At 38.4% G+C, this 27,186-nt stretch overlaps 1 protein-coding gene and 1 long non-coding RNA gene across 16 annotated transcripts in view; one reads left to right on the forward strand and one right to left on the reverse strand.

Moving 5' to 3' along the window:
- Positions 1–2,982, reverse strand: part of LOC112827436 (uncharacterized) — a 42,525-nt gene extending 39,543 nt beyond the window's left edge. For 4 of the 12 annotated variants that reach the window (XR_003209232.2, XR_012374106.1, XR_012374112.1 and 1 more), the window contains exon 1: positions 2,755–2,980. This is a non-coding gene — a long non-coding RNA (uncharacterized lncRNA). Of the gene's footprint in view, positions 1–2,754 lie in introns of all 12 variants that reach the window. The other 8 variants (XR_012374107.1, XR_003209233.2, XR_012374111.1 and 5 more) reach the window with 4 other exon arrangements.
- Positions 2,983–3,080: 98 nt separating this feature from the next.
- The window catches only part of CRLS1 (cardiolipin synthase 1), a 34,673-nt gene continuing 10,567 nt past the window's right edge, over positions 3,081–27,186 (forward strand). The window contains exons 1-5 of one of the 4 annotated variants that reach the window (XM_025876034.2): positions 3,081–3,525; positions 6,155–6,292; positions 11,211–11,340; positions 20,550–20,635; positions 21,521–21,589. In XM_025876034.2, coding sequence (XP_025731819.1) covers positions 3,220–3,525; positions 6,155–6,292; positions 11,211–11,340; positions 20,550–20,635; positions 21,521–21,589 — 729 coding nt within the window. In that variant the 5' untranslated portion in view covers positions 3,081–3,219. Of the gene's footprint in view, positions 3,526–4,251; positions 4,391–6,154; positions 6,293–11,210; positions 11,341–20,549; positions 20,636–21,520; positions 21,590–27,186 lie in introns of those variants that run through there. The other 3 variants (XM_073878363.1, XM_025876035.2, XM_025876036.2) reach the window with 3 other exon arrangements.

The raw sequence follows: 27,186 nt of genomic DNA on the forward strand, positions 1-27,186 counted from the left end.
GATCCATTTGCAAAGCTACTTCTTTGTATTATCACTATTTTCTTCTGGTCCCCAAGGAACGGAAAGTGGCTCAAGTTTAGTATGTCCCAGACTAAAAAACTTATTATAAATAACAAACATATGCCTCATTGTATATCTGATATAAGGGGAGGGCAAATATATTTCTAGTTTGTCAATTTATCAATAGACAGAAAATATTAATAGATTTGGGATAAGAGTTTTTTTTCCCAAAAAAACTTACACTTCAAATAGAAGTGACACGTGAGAAAGAATGATTGGGTTACAGAATTTTCAAAAGCCTAAGATGTGTTTATTTAGCAGTCAGACCTTCAGTGCTTTGCAACTTACCAAGGAAAGCATAAAAGTGGCAAGATACTACTACTCTTCTAAGGGCAGGATTTTTATTTTTACAACTTCCTCAGCAAAAGATCAATTAAAGGATAAGGAGCCAAATACAGTATAGCTGTGATTGCACAATAGATATTAGTGGCTGTTAATAGCATTTATGTTTTCAAAGAACTAAAGTACACTGTCAACTGGCTAATTATCCAAAGTTAATTATTTACAATCCTTTTTCTTTTCATATTCTTTTCTTATCTTAATGTTAGCACTTACATGATTGACTTGGGAAGTTGGGATAAGATACTTGACTAGTATATTTTGCTTTTTAAAAAAATAATTCTAATAAAAAAGGTAGAGAGATAAAAATTTGAAATTAATTTCAAGCATGAAACTTAGGGTTTACATATGGATTTTTAAAAAGGATTTTATTTATTTGAGAGAGAGAGTACGAGCAGGGAGCAGGGGGAAAGGCAGAGGAAGAAGCAGACACCCTGCTGAGCAGGGAGCCTGCCGACTACGACTACGCAGGTCTTGATCCCAGGACCCTGAGATCATGATCTGAGTGGAAGACACTTAACCAACTGAGCCATCCAGGTGCCCTACATAGGGATTTTTATTTGGATTTTTGTTACAGACTTACTTTTCTAATTATTTTTTCCCAATTTGAGGAAAAAGTTCAGTGACAGAGATTCCCAATCCCCTCAGACATGTGAGCTGCCCACCTATTTAATTAATCTTACTGGATAGAAATTAACAATCATAGTATTTATAAGAGAAAATGAACTTATTATAAAACAAATACTAACTGTAGAATTTTTAGGTTTCCTCTGCCTTCCTCCAAACTATGTTAGGAAATATGTTACACTCTTTATTTACTGAATGCACCTACTATCTTATATCTGGAATTGTTTTCCGGGGTTTCTGCATTTTTCTCCATCCTTCATCCCAGATTAACGTGTTCATTTATTGACACCTGTCATGTTCTAGAAAATGAAATCAGAGACTAATACTTGGATCTTCTTCTGTCTTAAAATGTTAGGGAAATGCATTGCTAGAAGCACTGTTACTCATTTTTTATTTATTTATTTTTTAAGATTTTTAAGTAATCTCTACACCCAATATGGGGCTCAAACTCACAATCCCCAAATCGCATGCTCCACTGACTAAGCCAGCCAAGCACCCCTAGTTTTTAGTCCTATGTATTAAGCTGTCATTGTCCTTTAGGCCAAAATGCCAGACACCTTACTGTCCTATTTTATACTTAGCAGTACTATCAGTAGTCCCTAGTAAAGTTGGCTTTCTTTTAAAAAAAAAAAATATATATATATATATATATAACCTAGTTTACTATATTTTATTAAAATTTTTTCCAGCTTTATTTGATCTATAATTGACATACATCACTGTGTACATTTAACATGATGATTTGAAACAAGTATATACTAGGAAATGATTACCACAGTAAGAGAAAAGACCACAGAGCGCCAACTATTACAGGCAGACGCAGCAGGAACACTTGTGGAGCAGAGAGAAGAAAAATCCCAAAAAACAGTGAGAAACTGTCTTAAATTAGGAAGAAGTGGAAAGCGTGAATAAAGGCAATTCAGTGAGTGAAAAGCACAGGAGAGGCTGAAATACTGCCCATTCTCACTTGACAGGATTATCTAATGTCTATGAGAACTGTAGGTATTTGATTACAAGATGATTATTTTCAAAAAAATTATTCTTTTTACATTCCTAGTACAGAAAGTTTAGCTTTTCTCTCAATGTCAGTATTTCAGTAAGTGCATAAGAAATTAAAGATTTCTTTTGATAAATACTCAGATCTACAATGATTTTCAAATTCAGTTGGTCTTTTCCTTTCCTAACTACCTGAACCAAGAGTTCAAGATCAACTTTAAGGTGGGTCTGTCATCACAGACAAGGGCGGGGGGATAGCGCCGAGGCAGCAAGAACCATTCAAATCCAATTTGACACAGAACTCAAGAAAACAGTTCTGCAACACTGCAATATTAATGCATAATATCAGTAACTAATATAATTGCAATATTAATAATGCATATTAATCAATGACGAACTCATTCTTAATTATTTTTGGATATTCCTCTAATAAGCAAGTTTCTTAACCATTCTCTAAGCCTAAATTCCCTTATCTCTAAAAGTAAAGGTAATAATGGAACCTATTTTGGAGTTGCTGGGAGGATTAAATGCGCTAGAACCAAGCTGTAGTAAACACTTTCCTGGTAAACAATTAGTAATTGATACTATTGTCATTTTCTAATACCCATATTTTTGGCTTATGAAACGCTCAGAAGAGGGAAAAGGGCAGGGAGCTTGTATTAATGACTTCTGTACCAGACACTTCACTAATATTTAAACCAGCCACGAGTACCCCCGGAGCGCTGCACACACCTCGGAGGGGGCCCTTCTGCAGGCCACGGGCCTCGGAGGGTTTCAGGCCGAGGCCCGAGACGGCTCCTGCGCTCTCCGGTCACATCGGCTGCGCCATCACCCAGCCCTGCTAGTTCCTGTCCTCCCCTCCCCGCGGACCTCAGCTCCCGACCGTGTGCGCAGAAAAGCCAGCAATCGCAGCTTGCGGTTCCCCGAAGCCCACGGCGCCTAACGGCACGCTCCTCCTGCTACCGCCGGGGGCGCTGGGAAGCCCAGCGCCGACGGTGTCGCAAAAGCGTCGCGAAGGCGTCCGTCCTTGGCGGCTCCCGGCCACCTGTATAGGCGAAGCGTGCTGGGGTTTGAAAACGGCAATGGAGGCAGCCGAGCTTCTCGGGCTTTGCGGGGACTCTATGGAGAGGCGGCTCGCCGGTGCCCCAGGCTGCTGAGCTCTCGCCGCCTGTCTCCTCGCGGCGCGGCGGCAAGGCCATGCTGGCTTCGCGCGTGGCGCGCGGCTCGTGGGGGGTCCTTCGCGGCGCGGCATGGACGCCAGGGGTGCGGCCGGGCAAGGGGCGCGCCCGCGGGGCTCTGCTGCGCTCGGTGCCCGGCTGCCTCGGCTGCCTGGTGGAGCGCTGGTGGCTGCGCCCGGCCGCGCTCGGCCTGCGGCTGCCTGGGGCCGGCCCACGGGGCCACTGCTCTGGCGCGGGGAAGGCGGCTCCCGAGCCCGCAGCTGGAGGGGACGCCGCGGCGGAGCCCGGGAGCGGCCGATGGAGCCAGGCGAGCGCCGCCAGCCTGGTACGTACCGAGGAGGAGGCGGAGGGGCAACCCTGGGTCGGGGTCGCGGGCCCTCACGGGGATCGGACTTGGACGTGAATAACGTGCTCTGACTGGCTCAAGTCAGACGTTTCCGTTCCAGAACTTGTAAACCGTTCCCTGAAGAGGAGTAACGGGGAGGTCATTCAGTTGGGATGAATTTCAGGGGTGCTAACCGAGTCCATCTTCAGTCTCGGCGGTCAAGTTAGAATCTCTCCTTCCCTACCCCCCTTTCGGTCCGCACCTTTAGCGGGATCGGCCTCAGGATATTGCATTGGTAAAAATAGTCTTCACTTGTCTTATTAAGTCAATTTTTAATTCTCTGAAGCCATTCCCCAATGTTTAGGACAAGTCAGTAGGAATCTTTAGAAAAGTATACAAGCCTGTTGGCTTGTGTAGGTTTGGTTCACTATCATCTGACTTTTGGTAACCTTATATATTATAAGATGAAAGATAAATAAGTCCTAATTAAAGGGTTCTTTAATCTCTAATTGTAGAAAAAGATTACAACTTTCTTTTTGAGGTAATGGAACGAGATATTTGTCCACTTACCTTTTGAAATACTGCCCAAGCAGAAGACACCAGAGCATGAATGTGGGAGAGCTTTTGATGTCATGTTAGCAAGACTCGTGCAATTATTACATCTTCAATTGTTATGTCTTCAGTGGGCCCTTGTACTGCTTTCATCAGTTGTACAGCATGGGTTGAGGTGGCCACATCCTGGCCGGGGTCTCAGCTCCACTAATAGCTAAAGTATGTCCGGGTTTGAATGCTGGATGCTTTGAGGTTGCCATATGGTGGCTGAAGTCCTTCCCAGAACGGCAGTAGTTGGTCGAGTATGCCACAGGTTATCTGGTTGGGTAATCTGAGATTAGCTCTCTTAATTTTAATTTAGAAACTTTTGCAAATTTAGTGATTAGAAATTAATGAGGTACTTTAAAATGTTTTATGTGGAGCTAAAAAGAACTCTCACTGTTCCAGTTATAGTTCTGTTGATTAATTCACCAAGTGAAATGATCAGGCTATTTGCAACTTTGTCTTTAATTTTGCGCTATGGATATTTCTGACATTAATTTTGGGACTCTATTTTGACCTTTTCCTTTGTGATTCCTTTTTCTCAATCATGAACTATGTTGTTTTTTTATTCGCCCTCTGAGTTGCTGTAACATTGGGTAAGTGTTTGACTTACTCTGTACCACATTATGGTAAACAGACTTATCTTTTTTCCTCTGGATTCTGAAACACTCTGACCTTTGAACTTAAATTTGGAATATGTTCCCAGAATTTTCCCGTTTAATTACATAATGTGGTCTACTTTCAGTTAAGGGTCCTTGAGTAGAGGTTTGTACTGCTTCTTGTTTCGTGATTGTTTCCTGGAGAATTTGAAGTTTTTCTGTAGCTTTCAATTGCAGTTTCTGCCCTCCAAACTAAGGTGAACATTTCTTACCAGCTTGTTTATAAACACAAATTTAGTTTCTTTAGAGAACTGCTTTTTCTTACGGAATGGTTCATGGAATTTTAAAAGATTTCTTTAGAAATGGAAACTCACTTTTTAAAAAAATCTAAGTTAAGGTTCAGATTAATTCGTTACTGATTAAGAGTAGGGTTAGTTTGTGAGTAGATAGTCCCATGGGGTTGAGTTGGCAACCTTCACCAGTGGAGAAAAAGTCCAGGCTTTAGGGAGACGTTTTCTTGGTATTATTTCTGTATCCTGTTGGGCAGGGTATCTTAGCTCCACTAGGGCGAGGCTTTTAAAGTTGAAATATTCTCATGAAACAGATTTTGTTTGGCAAGGAAGTAATGTTCTTCATAGTAGCTGCCAAAGAGCCCTTTTGTTAGTCCCAGCTTCAAACAGCTTGGCTCCAAATAAAGTTTCAAGGAATCTTAAAGCCCTCAGATTCTAGGTGGGAATCTTAACATTTCATTTTCATGGGTATTTTGAACAGATTTACAAAATTCCTCTTTATTTCCCAAGGATCTCAATCCCTATTTCCAGCCCCATTTTCTTCCAGCAATTATCCATTTAGTGATGAGATCATGGAATTAAATTTTCTTTCGTTTTCATCATATGTCCATACACTGTATAACATTTAGCTTTCTTTTGATGGGTATGTGCAGAGGGCTTAAACATTTTAAGCCAAAATGCCTGGGGTTGATAATTTGGCTTTTTTTTTTTTTTTTTTAACACTTTCTAGACTGTTTATTTGAAGTATAAGATCTTCTTGAGGTTATACTTTTAAAAAGCAGAGTGTTGTAAAGTTTGAATTCTAATCATAAAGTCCTATATTAAAGCCTTGACCTATATGGTAAATAATACATGTTTGTTCTTTTCTCTCTTTAGGAAGTATGTGTGTATATATACACACACTGTATATATAGCAGACAGTTTACTCTGTGGGCATATGACATATCTTCATCTTCTGTGTTCTGGACAGTTTTAGAGCTATGGTCTGTAAACAACAGAATGGATTTTAAAATTCAGAGTACCAAATTTAAAGTTTATGTAGCTTCTGACTCCAAAGTTGGTGTAATTTTTGGTGTATTTTTCTAATATAGTTAAAGTATGAATTCATAGCATTTAATTTAAGTTTTGTTGTCTTTTGTGTTTCAGTATGAAAACCCATGGACAATCCCAAATATGTTGTCAATGACAAGAATTGGCTTGGCCCCAGTTTTGGGCTATTTGATTATTGAAGAGGATTTTAATATTGCACTAGGAGTTTTTGCTTTAGCTGGGCTAACTGATTTGGTAAGTTGTAAATACACTCCCTCTGTTTTGCTCCCCTTTCAAATCCCATGGTCTCTGGTACACTGAAATAGCACAGACTTAGTCTGCTTTTCCCTGGAAGGAAATCCTCAAGATGAATTTGACCTAGTACTTTGTATAAGGACTTGTCTTTAGCATCTGTGTGGGACTCTTTATTTTTTAAGTGATTTAAGGAAGTGAAAGCTGTTGGGAGGCATAGGAGCGGGTGCTTTTTACTCTTGGTTTTTAACTTTTTTGTAAAAGAAAAACCCTTAGAAATTCCCAAGGAGCCAAGTATATGCTTTAGGGATAGAAATAAAGGAGAGGAGTTGTGAGACTCTTTCTATTTATTGTGATAGAAATACTCTGATCTTTACAACAGTTGGTTTTACTGTGGAGGGGGAAACAGTGGGTCAGTTATTGTGACCAGGGAGTTTGGAGAGGTCAGAGCTCAACTCAGGTTTATGCTGGTGGGAGGCTGTAGGCACCCACACAGATTTGGTTTCTGATCCCTGCTTTCCAACCCTCTGATTACCCAGCAGAAGATCCTGCCCTGGGCCAGGCATTAGGCATCCTTCCTTCTTCCACTCCCCCAGTAGGTGGACAGATGAAAAAAGAGCCCTTTACATCACTGTGTCAGTGTTTGGGGAGGGAGGGATTTATTCCGGTTATATCAAATTAGAACTTAGAAAATAATTTTATAACAGAAGGCAACATATGTGTGAGATAGGCTTTTGTGGACTGACCAGCCATCAGCATGTATGACATTACTTGTATTTATCATCCACCTTGTTGCATAAGGGATTTGAAATGGCTTTTAAAATTACATGTCCTACAAAAACCCAGTTGAGGAAAGTGGTAGAAAGATAGAGGAAAAATTTAAAATTAGGGCAGGTAGCATGTAGAAATAAAGACATTATATCCTCATATAAGGCTGGTCTGAGATCCATGTGAGCATCCAGACAGGCAAGAATGATTTGATGCCTCTTCAGAGTGATTTATGTTTGGAAAGTATTGCTTGATACTTATCTAGTGAGAGTGAAGATAAACTAATTTTCTATAAATAACAGTTGTGTAGTATCTGTAATGTCAGCTATTCCCTTTGAGGTTCACAGAAACAAAATTCCACCTACCCATTAGCATTGGTGAGGAATATAGAATTAAGTGAAGAATTTGCAGGGTAAACAAAGGAGGACATTGGCCTTATTATCTAGCATTTCCAAATATGCATCAAAAATAGTCTCTCAAAATGGTTCCCACTTTTTTCCCCCCAGGTTTAGCTCCTGTTTGTCACTATTTCTCCCCATTCTCACGATCTCTCTTTTTTTGTCCCTGCTTTTATCTCTGAAGCCTGAAGGTCTCCCACTCAGACACACTCCAGGTCAAAGGCCATTATGTTGATAATGGATTTTTTAAAAAAATGGAACAGACGAGATCTTTTTTAGTTGCTGGATTTGCTTTTCTTTTGCTTGTACCTTTTTTTAGCTGCCACATGAGATTGCAATATTCACTGAACTCAAAGAGGCCTCATTTAAATTTTTCTAAATATATATGACAGTGTATGTGAAAACTTGAGCTATCTGGTACCATATTTCACATTTACTTTATGGAGGTTTTGATGCCTCTAGATTGGCCACTGGGCAGATGGCAGGAGTCATGGAGAGTTTAAGCAGGGGAATGACAAGGCCTGATTTATGTTGTATATGGGAAATAGATTGTAAGAAGGCAAGAATGGAAGCAGAGAGGCTGGTTAGGAGGCTTGCAGTTACTTAGGGGAGTGGCAGTGGTAGTAGCTTGGACTGGGGTAGGAATTTGGAGAGAAGTGAATGAGTATGGGATGTGTTTTGAAGATAGAGTTGATATGTCAATGGATTGCATATGTGCCGTGAGAGAAATCTGTCTGATAGGCTGTTACTTTTTTGTTTTCTTTTCAACAACTGGTACATGAAGGTAACAATTTTGTTTTTGGGATGAGCCACACTCAGGGTAGGACAGAGTAGAAAAGTACCAAGAGTTGTTGTGCCTGTCAACATGGAGGCATCAGTTGGGTAGTAGTAGCTGGGAGTTAGAAGAAGTCAGGGTTAGAGATAAATTTGAGAGTTATCAGCATATGGATGGTCAAGTCTGGGTGACGTCATTTAGGCTGGGTGACGTCATTTAGGCTGGGTTGAAGAGGAGAAGGGGTCAGAGAAATGAGCAGTACGTGGAGCAATAGAAAAGGAGCCAGTAAAGGACACTGAGAAAGAACATCTGGTGAGAAAGGAAGAAAGTTAGGCCATCAGGTGTCCCAGAAGTTAAGTGAAGACAGTGCTTCAATTGTGTTGAGGTCAAGTATGCTAAAAATGTAGAATTCATTGGTGATCTTTATGAGCATCATCTCTAGAGGAGTGGGGACAATCAGAGCGGATTGGCAACAAATGTGAGGTGTAATGACAATAGACGTGGCTTTGAGAAAGTTTTGCTCTGTAGGGTATTGGGAAGTGGGTTGAGGAAGGGTAGTTTTTAAAGCTTTATATACTGGGGGAATTTTTGTTGTTAACTGGTTAATTAATGACCAGATAGAAAGGAGATTGGTGATGCAGGAGAGATGGGGGAGAAGAGAGGCAAATCACAGAAGGTGCGAGGGCCTACGATCATGAATCAGAGAAGGCAGAGAATGTGTCTGGATGCAGTAAGTAGGTGGTGAATTTGTGGGTGGGAATATAAGGGAGTGCTAACAATCTGCTTCTGTTTTTCAAGGAAAGTATGGATATGATCATGAGTTAGAGTGAGAGGCTATGGGAGTGAAGGAGGAGTAGGCTTGAAGTGAGAACAGACAGTGTGAAAAGAAAGTAAACAGGCAGGTGTGGGATTGCCAGGCAGTATTGAATGCCCATGGGAGATTTATGATCCCGAATTTGAAGTGAGATCAGTTAGCCCACTTAGGTATTCTTAAGCAATGGTCCGCTGGTTAGGTGCAGGCCTGGATTAAGTACATGGATAGTTGTGTGTAAGAAGGGTGGATGGAGAGTGAAGTAAGGGAGTTACAGATGTTTGCAAAGGAGCAGTGGTGTTGATGACCTTGGAATCTAATGTCGGTAGAGGAACAGGGAGGACCAGATGGGAATGCTAGTGAAAAAGTGGAAGGTTAAGTTCCTGGAGATCAAAAACTGAATTGAAACCTGAATCGTCCAAGGCCCCAATGCCCAGTTCTAGGTACTTTCTGTTAGACGTTGTTACATGGAGTATATTTGTAAGAAAATAGGTTCTTTCAGTTGTGTAGTAATAGCTGGTAACTGCCTTTTCCTGCGGATTTACTTAATACTAAACAAGTATTGATTCCATTATGTGCTGAAGACCATCAGCCCTTTGAGGTAGGTTATACAGATGAGGAAAGGGAAGCTTAGGCCAACTAATTTCCCCAAGGTCACATAGTAAAGGGTGAGCCAGGACTTGAACCAGTTATGTTCTGCCAAAGAGCAAGTTCTTAACCAGTTATGTTCTGCGGCCAGAGAGCAAGTTCTTAACCAGTTATGTTCTGCGGCCAGAGAGCAAGTTCTTAACCAGTTATGTTCTGCGGCCAAAGAGCAAGTTCTTAACGATAGGCCTGTTACGACCTTACTGGAATACTTAGATAGGACTTACTTATCCTTCAGAATGTACATGTTAAGTTATGTCTAAATGAATTTCTCCTTGGTTCTTTCTCCTGGGAAATAGGACTAGAAAAATCAAACATTTGTTGAAGCTTGAAATTAAAGTGAGTGAAAGCCAGGTAGAGACTTGGAAAGACAGAAAAATGGGAATAGGTGGTAGATACTTGATTTCAATTCATCTTGTGGCTCGAGGGTGATCAGATCTTTCCATTTCTCAAGTGAAACTAGAGATCTGGATTTTTGTGGTAAGACTTTGAATATTTAAATGTTGGCAGCTAATTTACAGTTTTAAAAGCTCTGGGCAGGTTAAGCAAAAAGCTGTTTGCAGGCCCCATTTGGCCCATTGGTAACCATGTATGACCTCTGCTTTAAAATATAATTGGTTTCTAGGAATAGTGAATCAGTAATTTGCATATCAAGATTTTTAAGTAGGCCAGGTACAGAGGATTGATTTTTTTTTTTTTTTGGTAAGATTTATGTATTTAATTTAATTTATTTCTTTTTCTTTTCTTTTTTTTTTGATTTATTTATTTTGGAGGAGAGAGAGCACACACATGCAGGTGAGGGGAGGGACAGAGGGGGCGAGTCTTAAGCAGATTCCCCGCTGAATGTGGAGTTGAATGCGGAGCCCAGTATAGGGCTCGATCTCACGACCCATGAGATCATGACCTGAGCCAAAACCAAGAACTGGACACTTAACCATCTGAGCCACCCAGGCGCTCCTGAGGATTGACTTTTTTATTCATGTACAGTCAGACATGGAATTAACAGTTGCACTAAACAAAAAAGAAAAATAATAACGTTGAAAACTTAAGAGTGTTGGATCATATTATAGAAAAGTAGGTAGGAGTGAAAATCAAAGTCTTGGAGTTAAAAGGTAGTCCTTGCAAGCAAACGCAGCTATTTTGGCTGTAGTGAAATAATCCAAGGCTCAAAAGAGGGGCTCCCAGTCCATGTTCTGTCAGCCATGCTTTATATGGGTTTTTGGGGGGTCCTTTAAATCTCTAAATTTGTGTTTGGATTCAACCCACGAAAGGGCCTTATGAAAATAGAAGAAATACCGGAAGGTCTTGAGAAAGAAAAGTACTGTAGAAAAGTGAAACTGTTTTTAGACAAGTTGGTAATTTGAAGGCTGCCAGTGAAAGAATGAGAAGGTTGGGGGTAAGAAACAGAAGAGGTTTTATTAACATTTTATGAAAATACAGTTGTTATTCTGGTATCTATTAACCTTCAAGATATCTACTCTGTACTTACTATGACATTTATTTAAAAAAAACTTCTATTTTCAGTTGGATGGATTTATTGCTCGAAACTGGGCCAGTCAAAAATCAGCTTTGGGAAGTGCTCTTGATCCACTTGCTGATAAAATACTTATCAGTATCTTATATGTTAGCTTGACCTATGCAGATCTTATTCCAGGTAAGAACGCCATCATGCGTACTTTTAAATAGCATAGGGAAGAATGCCATTAGTCAGTTTAGGATTTCTCTTGACTGAGAGACAAGTAATTTTTGTTCCAAAAGTGTATTTTTCAACTTTAAACTGTTTCCCTAATTCTTAACCATTGAACTGTTTTGTCAAGCTGTTATTTTAGTTTAGAATTTATGTCCTTATTTTACTAGTAGAATCTGTTGTTTTCTTAGATTGTTTAAAGTTAAATTTAAGCAAGTATTATTTCACATTGCCAATTCATATTAGTTTAGAATTTTTTGAAATGGTATTTTATATTCTTACTTAGTGCCTGGATTTTTGAAAGCAATTTAAAGTTTTCTTAAGTCTATTACTTATTAAGTGCAGTTTAATCATAAAAAATGAGAGCTCTGAAATCCTGAAAATGTTTATAAAATTTCACATTACTAGTTTTACTTAGACATTGTTATGCAATTTCAAATTATATATATATATATATAGTTCATTATCTGAATACTCTTTCTAACAAAATATCTTTTGCTTTTTATTTTGCATGCGCTTTTCTGGTTGTTCATTTTCTATTTAAGCTATATTTCTCAGTTTTTCTCCCTTGGTTTAGATTAAACTTAATTTCCAAGTGTTAGAAGTAGAATCTGAGAATGAAGCAAACGCTGGCACATGGTCTTTTCGATAGCATGTTATTAGTGCCATTTGATAGGAAGAAGTGTAATGGCATTTCAGTCTACTATAGTCTCCTCAATCTAGAGGATCTTTTTCTCTCTTACTTTTAGGCTTTTAAATTCCCATACCAAATTAAAAAATAAACTGGATTAATGTTTATATTTATGTGCTTCTTTGAAAGTCAGAATTTTGGTGTATATATGGTTGGGGGTGTTGAAGGGGCAGGGGTACTCTCATTCTAATATAACTTGGGGCAGGGAAGGAACCTAAGGAACATTCTATTGACATTATTCAAGATCCAAATGATCTTGTATGTGTGTGCATGTGTGTACATACTTTCAGGCCTCCAATTTTTTAGAGTTATTTTGTATTTTGTATTATTTTACAAAGGTTGGTCAGATATTTCCCTTTTGAACGAAGAAATTATAGCCAGGTTTTAGCATAATAGATAATGTTGCTGTGAGATTTACCTAAATAATCGGTGTAGGTTGCTTTGCAAGCTGAGAATTCTTTTTTGCTATTATTCTGGGAATTTCTGTCGTCCCACTTCTGTGTTGGGTCTATATTTCCAAGTTCCCGTGGCTTCCTTGTTGAGAGTTTCCTTTTAGAACTTAGAGTGCAACCTCCTGTTGTTTCCTGTGTAAGGATGTGGTGTGGCAGCTAGAGTTTTAGAGGTCCACAGTGTCTTTATTCTAAAGATATTGAAAATATTTTGTCTTTATTCTACCCTCCATACTTGATTGAGATTTGAATTGGGCATAATTTTCAATTGCAGATCATTTTCATGCAGAATTTTGAAAACCGTGTTCTGTAGACTTCCACGTTCCATCTTGCTGTTGAGAGGTCTCATGCCATTCTGGTACCTTTTCCTTTATATGTGGTTATGTTTTGTATTGGAAAGTTTTTAGGATTTTTTTGTTTACATTTTTTTCTAGTTGATGTTTAGAAAAAATTATCTCTCCTAAATAATTTTCTAGCTATTTCTGTGGGTACCACATTATCCCAGCACTTTTTTAAAAAAAGATTCTGTTTCTTTATTTGAGAGAGAGAGAGGGCAAGCAGGGGGAGGTACAAAGAGAGAGGGACAAGGAGATTCTTGTGTGCGGGAGCCCGACTTGGGGCTCGATCCCACAACTTGGAGAGTCAAAACCAAGAATCGGACACTTTAACCGACTAAGCCACCCAGGTGCCCCCATCCCATTTTTTTATTGAAAAGTCTGTACTTTCCAGGCTCAGTGCAATGTCCATACATACATGGTTCCATTTCTGGGTTGACTTAGTTGTTCCCCATTTATTTGTCTGTTATTGCACTAGTACCATCCTTAATTGTTACTGCTTTGCTAAAAGTCTTGATACCTGGTAGAGCAAGTCCTTCCACCTTTGATGTTCTTACCCCTTTCCATTTTGTGTGTAAAACTTATTTTTTTAATATATTTTAAGTCTATTTATTTAAGCAATCTTTACACCTAGTATGGAGCTCAAACTCAGGACCCTGAGATCAGGACCTCCACGTTCCACCAGCTGAGCCAGCCAAGCGCCCCTTGTGTGTAAATGTTAGAATCAGCTTTTCAAGTTCCCCAGAAAAGCCTGTTGGAATTTTAATTGGGATTGCATTGAGTTTATAGGTCTATTTGAAATAATTGATATCTTGGTTAGCACTCTGGACTCTGAAATAATTGATATCTTTACAATATTGATCTTCCAGTCCACAAGCATGATATATTTACTCCATTTAGTCTTTTTACAATGTCAGAATGTTAGTTTTCTTCAGAGGTAATAAACAATTTTGTTACTAGATTTATTCCAAGTTGCTTGGTAATTTTGATGCTTTTCTAAATGGTAGCTTTTTACTTTTTCATTTTGTAATAAGTGCCTATTGTTGATAGAATAAAAATCAATTATATTTCTGATGTTGATTTTTGTGTCGAGCAAAACTTGTTAAACTCTTATTCTAGGGGCACCTGGGTAGCTCAGTCAGTTAAGCGTCTTCCTTCAGCTCAGGTCGTGATCCTGGGGTCCTGGGATTGAGCCCCACGTCTGGCTCCCTGCTCAGCGGGAGTCTGCTTCTCCTTCTCCCTCTGCTCCTCTCCCCCCACTCCTGCTCTCTCTCTATCAAATAAAATATTTTTAAAAATTCTTATTCTAATAATTATATAAGTAAATTCTCTTGGATTTTCTACATCCTCAATTATGTATTGTCTGTAATTAATGATAGTGTATTTCTTCTTTTCCAATTCTTTTGCCTTTTCTTTTCCATACTGCACAGTACAGTGTTGAATAGGAATGGTGTCTGTGTTTTGTTTCCAGTTTCAAAAGGAAAGTTATCAACATTTCACTATGAAATAAAATGTTTCCTATAGGGTTATATAGATATCCTTTTTTCAGGTTATGGAAGTTCACTTCTTTTGGGAGATTGCTAAGAGTTTTTATTACAATTAGATATTGAATTTTATCAAATTCTTTTTCTTCATGTATCATGAGAGTCTTTTTTTTCCTTTTAAATTGTTAATGTGTTATGGATTACATTATTGATTTTCTAATGTTAAACCAACCTGAAATTCCTGGTATAAATCCAATTTGGTCATGATAGATTATGAAAATATTGCTAAATTTAGTTTCTAATATTTTGTTGAAGATTTTGTATCAGTATTCACAAGATACTGATATATTAGGTTTTACTATCAAGTTTATTTAATAGTGAAACGTTGATAACTTTCCTTTTGAAACTGGAAGCAAAACACAGACACCATTCCTATTCAACACTGTACTGTGCAGTATGGAGAAGAAAAGGCAAAAGAGTTGGAAAAGAAGAAATATACTATCATTAATTACAGACAATACATAATTGAGGATGTAGAAAATCCAAGAGAATTTACATTATACTGATTTCATAATAAGAGTTAGGAAGTCTAGGTTTTTTTTCCCCATTCTTGGGAGATGTTTGTGTGAAATTGCAATATTCTTAAATGTTTGGTTGAACTTAATTGAAGCCTTGAGGACTGGAGTTTAGGAAGGAGTTTTCAAATAGGTGATTCATTTTTTTTTGTTATAGGATGATTCAGATTTTCTGGTTCATCTTTTGTCTGTTTGGTAAGTTATGGTGTTTTTCTAAGAACTTGTCCATTACAACTACATTTATAAAGATTTACCATTAACTATTTATGGTATCCATGTTAACTTTTTGATGTCCTTAGGATATGTAGCAGTGCCCCCCTTTTCATCCTGATTTATTAGTTATTTGTCCCGTCTTTGTTTTTTTCCCTTTAATTGTCTTAACAGAGGGGTGTCAGTTTTATGAATCTTTTCAAAGAACCGACTTTGGGCTTTGTCTGATATCCTTACTACTTCATTAAATCTTGCTCTTTTATTTCTTTCTCCAGGTTTCCCTTGTTGTTCTTTTTCCAAATTCTTTAGATCGGTTCTGTTTAGTAGAAATATAACGGGAGCCATATATGTAATTTTAAAATTTTCCAGTAGCTATATTGAAAAAGGGAACAGGTGAAAATAATTTTAATAACATTTAACCTACTAGATCAAAAATATTATCATTTCAATGTGTAATCCATAAAAAATTAGTGAATTTTTCTTCATACTATGCTCTCAAAAGCCAGTGTCTAGTTTTCATTTTACATTTCTCATTCAGACCAGCCACATTTCAGGTGCTTTATTTTCCCACGTGGCTAGTGGCTGTTGTATCGAACAGCACAGCTGTAGATGAATATTTAACTCATTTCTTTCAGCTTTTCTTTTCTAAAGTTGGCATTTAGGGCTGTACATGTTCTGTATATAACGATTTGGTCAAATTTTAAATCCTGACATTTAAATGTTTACTGACTTCTTTTTTCTGTTTGGTAGCTGTTTGTCAGTTACTGAGAGAGAGAGTAGGTTAGTTTCCTTTGTGTTTAGTTTTCCATTATTTTTCTTTGTAGTCTGATTTTTGCTTTGTGTCTTTGAAGTCCTGCTGTTAAGTGCATATACCTTAGATGTTTTTGTCTTCTTGGTAGAGTGACTGTTTTATTATGAAGTGTGACCCCTCCATATCTTCAATAGTGATCAGGTCAATGTTTGCCTGTTAGATAAATCACTTTCAATTTCTCTGTATCTTTATATTTTAGATATTTCTTATAAATAGCAGAAAGACAGATGGGTTTTCTTTATTTTTATCCAGTCTAAAAATATTTTATCTTTCAACTGGAACATTTAATCCACTAACATTTACTGTGATTACTATTATTTGTGTAGCAGTCTTCCATTTTATGTGTTTCATTTGGCTCATATGTGCTTTTCAACATCTGTAAAGATTTTTTATCATTATACTTGTTTTCCCTCTGTGCCAGTTTGGCTGTTATACTCTGTTTCCATTTAGTTATTTTCAGAATTATATCATTCATCCTTATCAGAGTTCAGTGTTAATGAGTCTGCACTCTGGGCCCTGCTTGAGCTCCATTTACTGCTTTCTCAACTTTGGTTATTGTTGCCATACTTTAATTTTATATACTTCTTAAACATTGTTTGATGTATCTCAGACCTTCCATCTTGGGATCATTTTCCTTTCATCTGAAGTATATCTTTAGAAATTCTCTTAATATTGGTCAACTGGTGGTACATTCTTGCCTTTGTTTCTCTGAAAATATTTTTATTTTTGCCTTTATTCTTTTGTATGTGTGAGGATATTAAGTTCCACTCTCCAAGCAGATTTCAATTAATACAATACAGTATAATCAACTACAGTCACCATATTATACATTAGATCCTCAGACTTCATTCATCTTAAAAGTGGAAGTTTGCACCCTTTTATCAACCTCTCCCTATTTCTCCCGTCCTCCAGCCTCTGGCAGCCACTTTTTTCCTTGCTATTTCTATTTCAACTTTTATTTTATTTTTATGTTTATTTTATTTTTTTTCCCACATGTAAGTGATCCTGGGCAGTATTTGTCTTTCTCTGATTTTGCCTTTGTTCTTGAAAGATATTTTTATTGAGTATAGAAGTCTGGGTTGGTAGTCATTTCAGCACATATATCGTACAATTTTCATTTCTGTTGTTGGTATAAAAGAAACTGCTAATCCATTCTTTTTTTGAAGTTAACTGTTTTTACTCTGGCTGCTTTTAAGATTTTCTCTTTGTCTTTGGGGTTTTCCATGGTTTCATAGTAATATATCTTGGTATGAGTTTCTTTTTTATTTATCTTGCTTGGGATTTCTTGGGCTTTTTATGGTACCTTTAATCAGTTCAAATTAAAGTAATTCTTACTAACAAACGTAGAACTGAGAAATTTGTCTTCTCTCCTCATTCTCTTTGTGACTGTCTTTTTATTCCTTCACTGTCATTTTAGGCGTGTTTTAGGGGGAGAGCTGTATATATGTTATTTCGCATCTTCTTACTTTTATATTGTCTGCATTTTTGTAAAAGTTCCATCCACCTTCATCTGAATAGCTGTTTCCTCAAGAGTAAGAAATGTGCTTTCTTCCTCAGCTAGGAAAATAAATAATTCTGCTTTTCTTCTTGCTTTTTCTATGGGAGGAGCGATTAGGATGAAAACAACTTGATTTGTTACATTTGTAGCAGTCTGGGATGTGAGTCTAAGTTAATTTCTACTTTTGTGCATTTGTTCTGCCACATTTACTAAATTACGACTCTCCTGTATCTTGTATTATTTCTGGTTTGCCATATAGAAATGCTTATTGCTGGTTTGAATCAATTTCTGGGATAATTATTCTGTTATTTCTCAGTGCAATAACCTATGGTATTGATAATGAGCACTTGTGATATGTAAAAGTGACTTTGTTTTATTAATTTCTCTTGAATACTAAAAAATTAGCGTCTAATGTACCTCTTTATTGCAGACATTACCTATTTCACAATGGGTTAGCAAGTAGGGAGGAAAACCTTGGAGCAATCCCTGACACGTTTTATACACTCTTATCCTCACTAACACACTATTATACTCTGATAGGCAAAATGAAAGCTGTTTTAGCCCTGGAAGAAAAGGGAAGGGAAGGCTAGAGAGAAAGGAGGAGCAGTTAGAAGATGCAAAAGCCAGGGAGAGGCCTTAGAGATCACCTGGTGAGGCAGGGTCCCAGCCTGGCTGTGCATGCGAATCCCCCAAGGAGCTTTCTTTTTTTTTTTTTTTTTTTTTTTAAGATTTTATTTATTCATTTGAGACACAGAGATATGGGCGGGGGGGAGAGCATGAGCAGGGAGAGAGGCAGAGGGAGAGGGAGAAGCAGGCTTCCTGCTGAGCCAGGAGCCCGACGTGGGGCTCGATCCCAGGACCCTGGGATTATGACCTGAGCCGAAGGCAGCCGCTTAACCATCTGAACCACCCAGGCGCCCCTCCCCAAGGAGCTTTCATCTGTGCATCTGTGAAGCTCTCCCAAGGTGATTCTGTGGTGGGCAGTCAGTTTGGAGAACACTTGATTTTTGTTAACTTTCCTTTCTCCTCCAGGCTGTTACAGAAGGTAAGCTGAGTCCGGAGATGCTAATTGCGACTCACACGGCTGGGTTGGAGCCTCGTACACTGACCTGAGCATAGGCTGTGAATTGCATAGACCTAGGTTCCATCCCTAGGTCTCTGGCTGTACTGCTTCCTATACTGTTTACACGGGGTACAGTACTAGTCCCGGCTGTACTACCCACTGACCGGTGACCTTGGCCAGCTTATATAATTTGCCTAAGGCCTTGTTTTCCTCATTTGTAAAATGGGGATGAGGTTGGTCCCTGTTTTGTGGAGTCGATATATAGGTTAAATGATAATATGTATGAGATGCTTAAAACCGTGCCAGATATTCAATAAATGGTAATGTGGGTTGTTACTAGTTAGAACAAGAACCCAAGTCCTTGCAGCATATTGAATTGCCTCATCTCTTTTGCAGAAACTTCTTATTTAGGATTAAGTCCTAGTCTCTTTTTCCCTGTGATGATGAAGTACACTAACAGGTGTTTACTCTCTTCTAAAGTTGTGTTTAGGAGGTTTACTCTATGTAATTTGCATGAGTTTGCTGTGGCTTAAAATCTCATGGTTAGATTTTGCCAGCTAATGATTGCTGTAGAAAAGTCTGTTTTATAGACACAAAAAAATGCTCCTAAAAATCGTGGCTGGCTTGTTTTGTTATTTGGCTCATACAGCTGTGTCTTCTGTGTGCTCCAGATGCTGTGACTTGAGTGGTAGATAAGCATTTTCTCTTTCAAACAGTCTTATCATCAAGGACTAGACCAACGATCTATACTTAACATCATAGTCGTAACCAACAGAGATTTAAATTGTAATCTGTAATTAAGATTTTGCTCAAGTTGCAGAACGAATAGAATGTCAGAACTGGGGAGGACCATAAATATGATCTCAAAAGTAATTCGTAGAAGAGCTGTTTGGAAGTATTGTGGAAGGGGTACACATGACCCTGTTATTTTAGTTTGAAACAATTGTCAGGATTTTTTTCTTTTTTAAAAAAATATTTTTTCTAATAAAAGCAATATATGTTCATAGTTAAGACTTCCGATAGCATAGAAGGATGTGAAAGGAAACAGGACCTCTGCCCTCCCATTGTTACTCAACAAGGGGGCAGGGGTTCTTTTGGGTATCAGTCTAAAATATTTTGCTGGCTCTGACTTTGGGGCCATGCTATAGAATCTTGTAGAGGGGGTGAGGAGGAGCAGAGGGGGAGAGAGAATCTTTTTTTTTTTTTAATGTTATGGTAATCACCATAGATCACATCAGTAGTTTTTGATGGGAGAGAGAGAATCTTAAGCAGGCTCCATGTGGAGCCTAACATGGGGCTCGATCTGATGACCTTGAGATCATGACCTGAGCCTAAATCAAGAGTTGGACTCTTAACTGACTGAGCCACCCAGGCGCTGCCATGCTATAGAATCTTAAGAATAATGAGAAAAGTATTGACAGATTGAATCCTTTTTAAGTTAGAATTCATTGAATGAATGGGGCAGGAGAAGAAATAGCAATTACCTGGGAGGTAATTTGTCAGTAGGAACTGACCAAACAAGAATGAAAATATTTGGCTTTTCCACAAGTGTTACGTGCAGAAAATTTTACTGCTTATAAAATAGTCTAGAATGTAGAAGCCGTCAGAGCTCCTGAGTCGGCATAGTAGTTTGAGTCTTCCAGCATCTTTTCCAGTCTCTACCATCTCATTCATTCCATAGGTAAGTATGGTAAGCATGGGGATCAGTTTTCCAAATTCACAAGGCTGAGAGGTCACAAAGGAGATAGTGGGGGATGAGTACAGCTGACACTAATACTAATAACCTACAGCTTAAAAACATGCAAGAAGGAAAAAAGGCGAGAGGATTGACATTCTGAAAGGCAGACATAGCCCTTCGCTTGGTTTGAGGGTAGGTGGAGGAAGAATATAAAAATCAGTGGTTCTCTATAAGGACCCTAAACCAAATCGATAAGTATTTATTTACAACATTTTTATTTCTGTGAAGTACCAGTTCCTAAGGCTGAATGAGGCTTTATTGTATGTGTAATATCAGTAAGTTTCAAAATCCCAGTCAAAATTGTTTTATTTTTGATTTTCAGTTCCACTTACTTATATGATAATTTCGAGAGACGTAATGCTGATAGCTGCTGTTTTTTACGTCAGATACCGAACTCTTCCAACACCGGTGAGTCTGTTTAAAAAAAAATCCTTTTATTATTACTTATAACTTAAAGCAGAAAACCCCCCAAAACCCACTGTGTTGTATCCCGAGTTCCACTTTATGGGAGTAATTTATGGCCATTATTTTTTGATCCTTTTTTCAAGAATTTTTTTAAAACCACACATAAGTGTCCTCTTGCTATTTGAATCACCCACAATGGTAGTTGTTCAGTGAAAACATGAATGAACAATTTTAAAAAGGCATGTATATGAGTCAGAACCTTTTTAGTTGATAGCACATAAAACCCAGACCAGCTCTGCCCTGTCCCTAGCAGCAAACTGTTGGGAGTGTTTGTGTAACCAAGCCCCTTTGCTGCCTGATTTAGCCTCTACCATGGACTGTCTGGAACTAGTTTTTAAAATCACAGTTGTGTGAACACAAAATGGTTTGTTTGCATATTTGTTCATTGCTCTACAGATACTTGAGCACGTAGGCATAGCATAATAACCTTATCTTTTGGTTCTCGATCCAGTGAAAATAGCAGGATCTTATTCATTTTATTTTTAGTCTATAAAAAAAATAGCAATAGGGGAGATTTATTGAGTTTATTTAGAGAACAGATGTCGTCAGGCAGACTTTAGGATAGTTACTGTGTTAGAGTTTTCTAGGGATTGAGTAATCTATAAATTTAAAAATGTCTGTTTTCAGTAACCTTTGTATGATTTATAAGAAATATAGACACTGCTCATTTAGGGTAATAAAAGAAGATGCAGATAAAGGGCTTGTCTAGCATGGAGCCAGGCATATGGTGCAAATATTCAGTAACTATTACCTACATATAATAACAAAATGATTGTTTTAAATTTGAATGATAAATTGAATAAACTTTATCTTTTTGTCCTCTGCCAGCGAACACTTTCTAAGTATTTCAATCCTTGCTATGCCACTGCTAGGTTAAAACCAACCTTCATCAGCAAGGTAAGAGACACGCACATCCTTTTAAGTTATTCCCTTGTAAATGTTTATTATAATGAATACAAACCTCAGTCTGCAGCAGCTGAAAATGGGACATATCTCAGTGCACTGACTGTAGGAGATAGAGAGTGAGGTCAGTAACCCAGTTCTTTTGTCCTTCGAGCTTTTTGCATTTCTTTTTTTTAATTTTTATTGTTATTTTAATCACCATATATTACATCATTAGTTTTTGGTGCAGTGTTCCATGATTCATTGTTTATTCATAACACCCAGTGCTCCATGCAAAACGTGCCCTCCTCAATACCCATCACCAGGCTAACCCATCCCCCTAACCCCCTCCCCTCTAGAACCCTCAGTTTGTTTTTCAGAGTCCATCATCTCTCATGGTTCGTCTCCCCCTCTGACATACTCCCCTTTTCTTCCTCTCCTGTTATCTTCTTCTTTTCCTTTTTTCTTAAAATGTGTTGCGTTATTTGTTTCAGAAGTAAAGATCTGTGATTCAACAGTCTTGCACAATTCACAGCGCTCACCATAGCACATACCCTCCCCAATGTCTATCACCCAGCCACCCCATCCCTCCCACCCCCAACCACTCCAGTAACACTCAGTTTGTTTCCTGAGATTAAGAATTCCTCCTATCAGTGAGGTCATGTGATACATGTCTTTCTCTGATTGACTTATTTCACTCAGCATAACACCCTCCAGTTCCATCCACGTCGTTGCAAATGGCAAGATCTCATTCCTTTTGATGGCTGCATAATATTCCATTGTGTATATATACCACATCTTCTTTATCCATTCATCTGTCGATGGGCATCTTGGCTCTTTCCACAGTTTGGCTATTGTGGACATTGCTGCTATAAACATTGGGGTACACGTACCCCTTCGGGTACCTACATTTGTATCTTTGTGGTAAATACCCAGTAGTGCAATTGCTGGATCGAACGGTAGCTCTAATTTCAACTGTTTGAGGAACCTCCATACTGTTTTCCAGAGGGGTTGCACCAGTTTGCATTCCCACCAACGGTGTAGGAGGGTTCCCCTTTCTCCACATCCCCGCCAACATCTGTTGTTCCCTGACTTGTTAATTTTAGCCATTCTGACGGGTGTGAGGTGGTATCTCATTGAGGTTTTGATTTGGATTTCCCTGATGCCGAGCGATGTGGAGCACTTTTTCATGTGCCTGTTGGCCATTTGGATGTCTTCTTTGGAGAAATGTCTGTTCATGTCTTCTGCCCATTTCTTGATTGGATTCTTTGTTCTTTGGGTGTTGAGTTTGATAAGTTCTTTATAGATTTTGGATACTAGCCCTTTATCTGATATGTCATTTGCAAATATTTTCTCCCATTCTGTCGGTTGTCTTTTGGTTTTGTGGACTGTTTCTTTTGCTGTGCAAAAGCTTTTTATCTTGATGAAATCCCAATAGTTCATTTTTGCCCTGGCTTCCCGTGCCTTTGGCAATGTTTCTAGGAAGAAGTTGCTGCGGCTAAGGTCGAAAAGGTTGTTACCTGTGTTCTCCTTTAGGATTTGGATGGACTCCTGTCTCACGTTTAGGTCTTTCAACCATTTGGAGTCTTATTTTTGTGTGTGGTGTAAGGAAATGGTCCAGTTTCATTCTTCTGCATGTGGCTGTCCAATTTTCCCAACACCATTTGTTGAAGAGACTGTCTTTTTGCCATTGGACATTCTTTCCTGCATTGTCAAAGATGAGTTGACCATAGAGTTGAGGGTCCATTTCTGGGCTCTCTATTCTGTTCCATTGATCTATGTGTCTGTCTTTGTGCCAGTACCATACTGTCTTGATGATGACAGCTTTGTAATAGAGCTGGAAGTCTGGAATTGTGTTGCCGCCAGCTTTGCTTTTCTTTTTCAGTATTCCTCTGGCTATTCTGAGTCTTTTCTGGTTCCATACAAATTTTAGGATTATTTGTTCCATTTCTTTGAAAAAAGTGGATGGTATTTTGATGGGGATTGCATTGAATGTGTAGATTGCTCTAGGTAGCATTGACATCTTCACAATGTTGATTCTCCCAATCCATGAGCATGGAACGTTTTTCCATTTCTTTGTGTCTTCTTCAGTTTCTTTCATGAGTATTTTATAGTTTTCTGAGTACAGATCCTTTGCCTCTTTGGTTAGATTTATTCCTAGGTATCTAATGGTTTTGGGTGCAGTTGTAAATGGGATAGACTCCTTGATTTGTCTCTCTTCTGTCTTGTTGTTGGTGTATAGGAATGCCACTGATTTCTGTGCATTGATTTTATATCCTGCTACTTGACTGAATTCCTGTATGAGTTCTAGCAGTTTTGGGGTGGAGTCTTTTGGGTTTTCCACATACAGTATCCTATCATCTGCAAAGAGTGAGAGTTTGACTTCCTCTTTGCCGATTTGGATGCCTTTGATTTCTTTTTGTTGTCTGATTGCTGTGGCTAGGACTTCTAATACTATGTTGAATAGCAGTGGTGAGAGTGGACATCCCTGCCGCGTTCCTGACCTTAGGGGAAAGGCTCTCAGCCTTTCCCCATTGAGAATGATACTCGCTGTAGGTTTTTCATAGATGGCTTTTATGATATTGAGGTATGTACCCTCTATCCCTATACTCTGAAGAGTTTTGATCAAGAAAGGATGTTGTACTTTGTCAAATGCTTTTTCTGCATCTATTGAGAGGATCATATGATTCTTGTTCTTTCTTTTGTTAATGTATTGTATCACGTTGATTGATTTGCGGATGTTGAACCAGCCTTGCAGCCCAGGAATAAATCCCACTTGGTCATGGTGAATAATCCTTTTAATGTACTGTTGGATCCTATTGGCTAGTATTTTGGTGAGAATTTTTGCATCCATGTTCATCAAGGATATTGGTCTGTAATTCTCCTTTTTGTTGGGGTCTTTGTCTGGTTTTGGGATCAAGGTAATGCTGGCCTCATAAAATGAGTTTGGAAGTTTCCCTTCCATTTCTATTTTTTGGAACAGTTTCAGGAGAATAGGTATTAATTCTTCTTGAAATGTCTGATAGAATTCCCCTGGGAAGCCATCTGGCCTTGGGCTTTTGTTTCTTGGGAGATTTTTGATGACTGTTTCAATTTCCTTAGTGGTTATAGGTCTGTTCAGGTTTTCTATTTCTTCCTGGTTCAATTTTGGTAGTTGATACATCTCTAGGAATGCACCCATTTCTTCCAGGTTATCTAATTTGCTGGCATAGAGTTGCTCATAATATGTTCTTATAATTGTTTGTATTTCTTTGGTGTTGGTTGTGATCTCTCCTCTTTCATTCATGATTTTGTTGATTTGGGTCATTTCTCTTTTCTTTTTGATCAGTCTGGCCAGGGGTTTATCAATCTTGTTAATTCTTTCAAAGAACCAGCTCCTAGTTTCGTTGATCTGTTCTACTGTTTTTTTCGTTTCTAGTTCATTGATTTCTGCTCTGATCTTTATGATTTCTCTTCTGCTGGGTTTAGGCTTTATTTGCTGTTCTTTCTCCAGCTCCTTTAGGTGTAGGGTTAGGTTGTGTATTTGAGACCTTTCTTGTTACTTGAGAAAGGCTTGTATTGCTATATACTTTCCTCTCAGGACTGCCTTTGCTGTATCCCAAAGATTTTGAACAGTTGTGTTTTCATTTTCATTGGTTTCCATGAATTTTTTTAATTCTTCTTTAATTTCTTGGTTGACCCATTCATTCTTTAGTAGGATGCTCTTTAGCCTCCATGTATTTGAGTTCTTTCCGACTTTCCTCTTGTGGTTGAGTTCTAGTTTCAAAGCATTGTGGTCTGAAAATATGCAGGGAATGATCCCAATCTTTTGGTACCGATTGAGACCTGATTTGTGACCTAGGATGTGATCAATTCTGGAGAATGTTCCATGGGCACTAGAGAAGAATGTGTATTCCGTTGCTTTGGGATGGAATGTTCTGAATATGTCTGTGAAGTCCATTTGGTCCAGTGTGTCATTTACAGTCTTTATTTCCTTGTTGATCTTTTGCTTAGATGATCTGTCCATTTCAGTCAGGGGGGTGTTAAAGTCCCCCACTATTATTGTATTGTTGTCAATGTGTTTCTTTGCTTTTGTTATTAATTGCCTTATATAATTGGCTGCTCCCATATTTGGGGCATAGATATTTACAATTGTTAGATCTTCTTGTTGGATAGACCCTTTAAGTAGGATATAGTGTCCTTCCTCATCTCTTATTACAGTCTTTGTTTTAAAATCTAGTTTGTCTGATATAAGGATTGCCACCCCAGCTTTCTTTTGGTGTCCATTAGGATGGTAAATGGTTTTCCACCCCCTCACTTTCAATCTGGGGGTGTCTTTGGGTCTAAAATGAGTCTCTTGCAGATAGCATATTGATGGGTCTTGTTTTTTCATCCAATCTGATAGCCTGTGTCTTTTGATTGGGGGCATTTAGCCCATTTACATTCAGGGTAACTATTGAAAGGTATGAATTTAGTGCCATTGTATTACCTGTAAGGTGACTGTTAACTGTCTGTTGTCTGTGTTCATTTCTGCTCTTTGCTGCTTTTAGTTTCTCTCTTTGCTTAGAGGTCCCCTCTCAATATTTCTTGGAGGGCTGGTTTCGTGTTTGCAAATTCCTTTAGTTTTTGTTTGTTCTGGAAGCTTTTTATCTCTCCTTCAATTTTCAATGACAGCCTAGCTGGTTATAGTATTCTTGGCTGCATATTTTTCTCGTTTAGTGCTCTGAAGATATCTTGCCAGTCCTTTCTGGCCTGCCAGGTCTCTGTGGATAGGTCTGTTGCCAATCTAATGTTTCTACCATTGTAGGTTACATATCTCTTCTCCCGAGCTGCTTTCAAGATTTTCTCTTTGTCTCTGAGACTCGTAAGTTTTACTATTAGATGTCGGGGTGTTGACATATTATTATTGATTTTGAGAGGGGTTCTCTGTGCCTCCTGGATTTTAATGCCTGTTTCCTTCCTCACATTAGGGAAGTTCTCTGCTATAATTTGCTCCAGTATACCTTCTGCCCCTCTCTCTCTCTCTCTTCTTCTTCTGGGATCCCAATTATTCTAATGTTGTTTCGGCTTATCATATCACTTATCTCTCGAATTCTGCCTCGTGATCCTGTAGTTGTTTCTCTGTTTCTCAGCCTATTTATTTTCCATCATTTGGTCTTCTATATCACTGATTCTCTCTTCTGCCTCATTTATCCTAGCAGTTAGTGCCCCCATTTTTGATTGCACCTCATCAATAGCCTTTTTGATTTCGATTTGGTTAGATTTTAGTTCTTTTATTTCTCCAGAAAGGGTTTCTCTAATAACTTCCACGCTTTTTTCAAGCCCAGCTAGTATCTTTAAAGTCATGATTCTGAACTCTAGGTCCGACATCGTACTAATGTCCGTATTGAGTAGGTCCCTGGCTGAAGGTACTACCTCTTGTTCTTTTTGCTGAGGTGATTTCTTTCATCTTGTCATTTTGTCCAGAGGAGAATAGATGAATGAGAGAACAAAATGCTAACAGGTTGACAACGTCTTCACCAAATATACTGTATACAAATCAGAAAAGACCTGAAACCAGGGAAAAAGAAAGGGAAAGAAAAGAAAAAAGAAAGAGAAAAAGAAAAAAAAAAGAGAAAAACAAAAACAAAACA

Source organism: Callorhinus ursinus, unplaced genomic scaffold, assembly GCF_003265705.2.
Source record: "Callorhinus ursinus isolate GAN/ISIS: 27379988/994484 unplaced genomic scaffold, GSC_fseal_2.0 scaffold29, whole genome shotgun sequence".
NCBI classification, from domain to species: domain Eukaryota; kingdom Metazoa; phylum Chordata; class Mammalia; order Carnivora; family Otariidae; genus Callorhinus; species Callorhinus ursinus.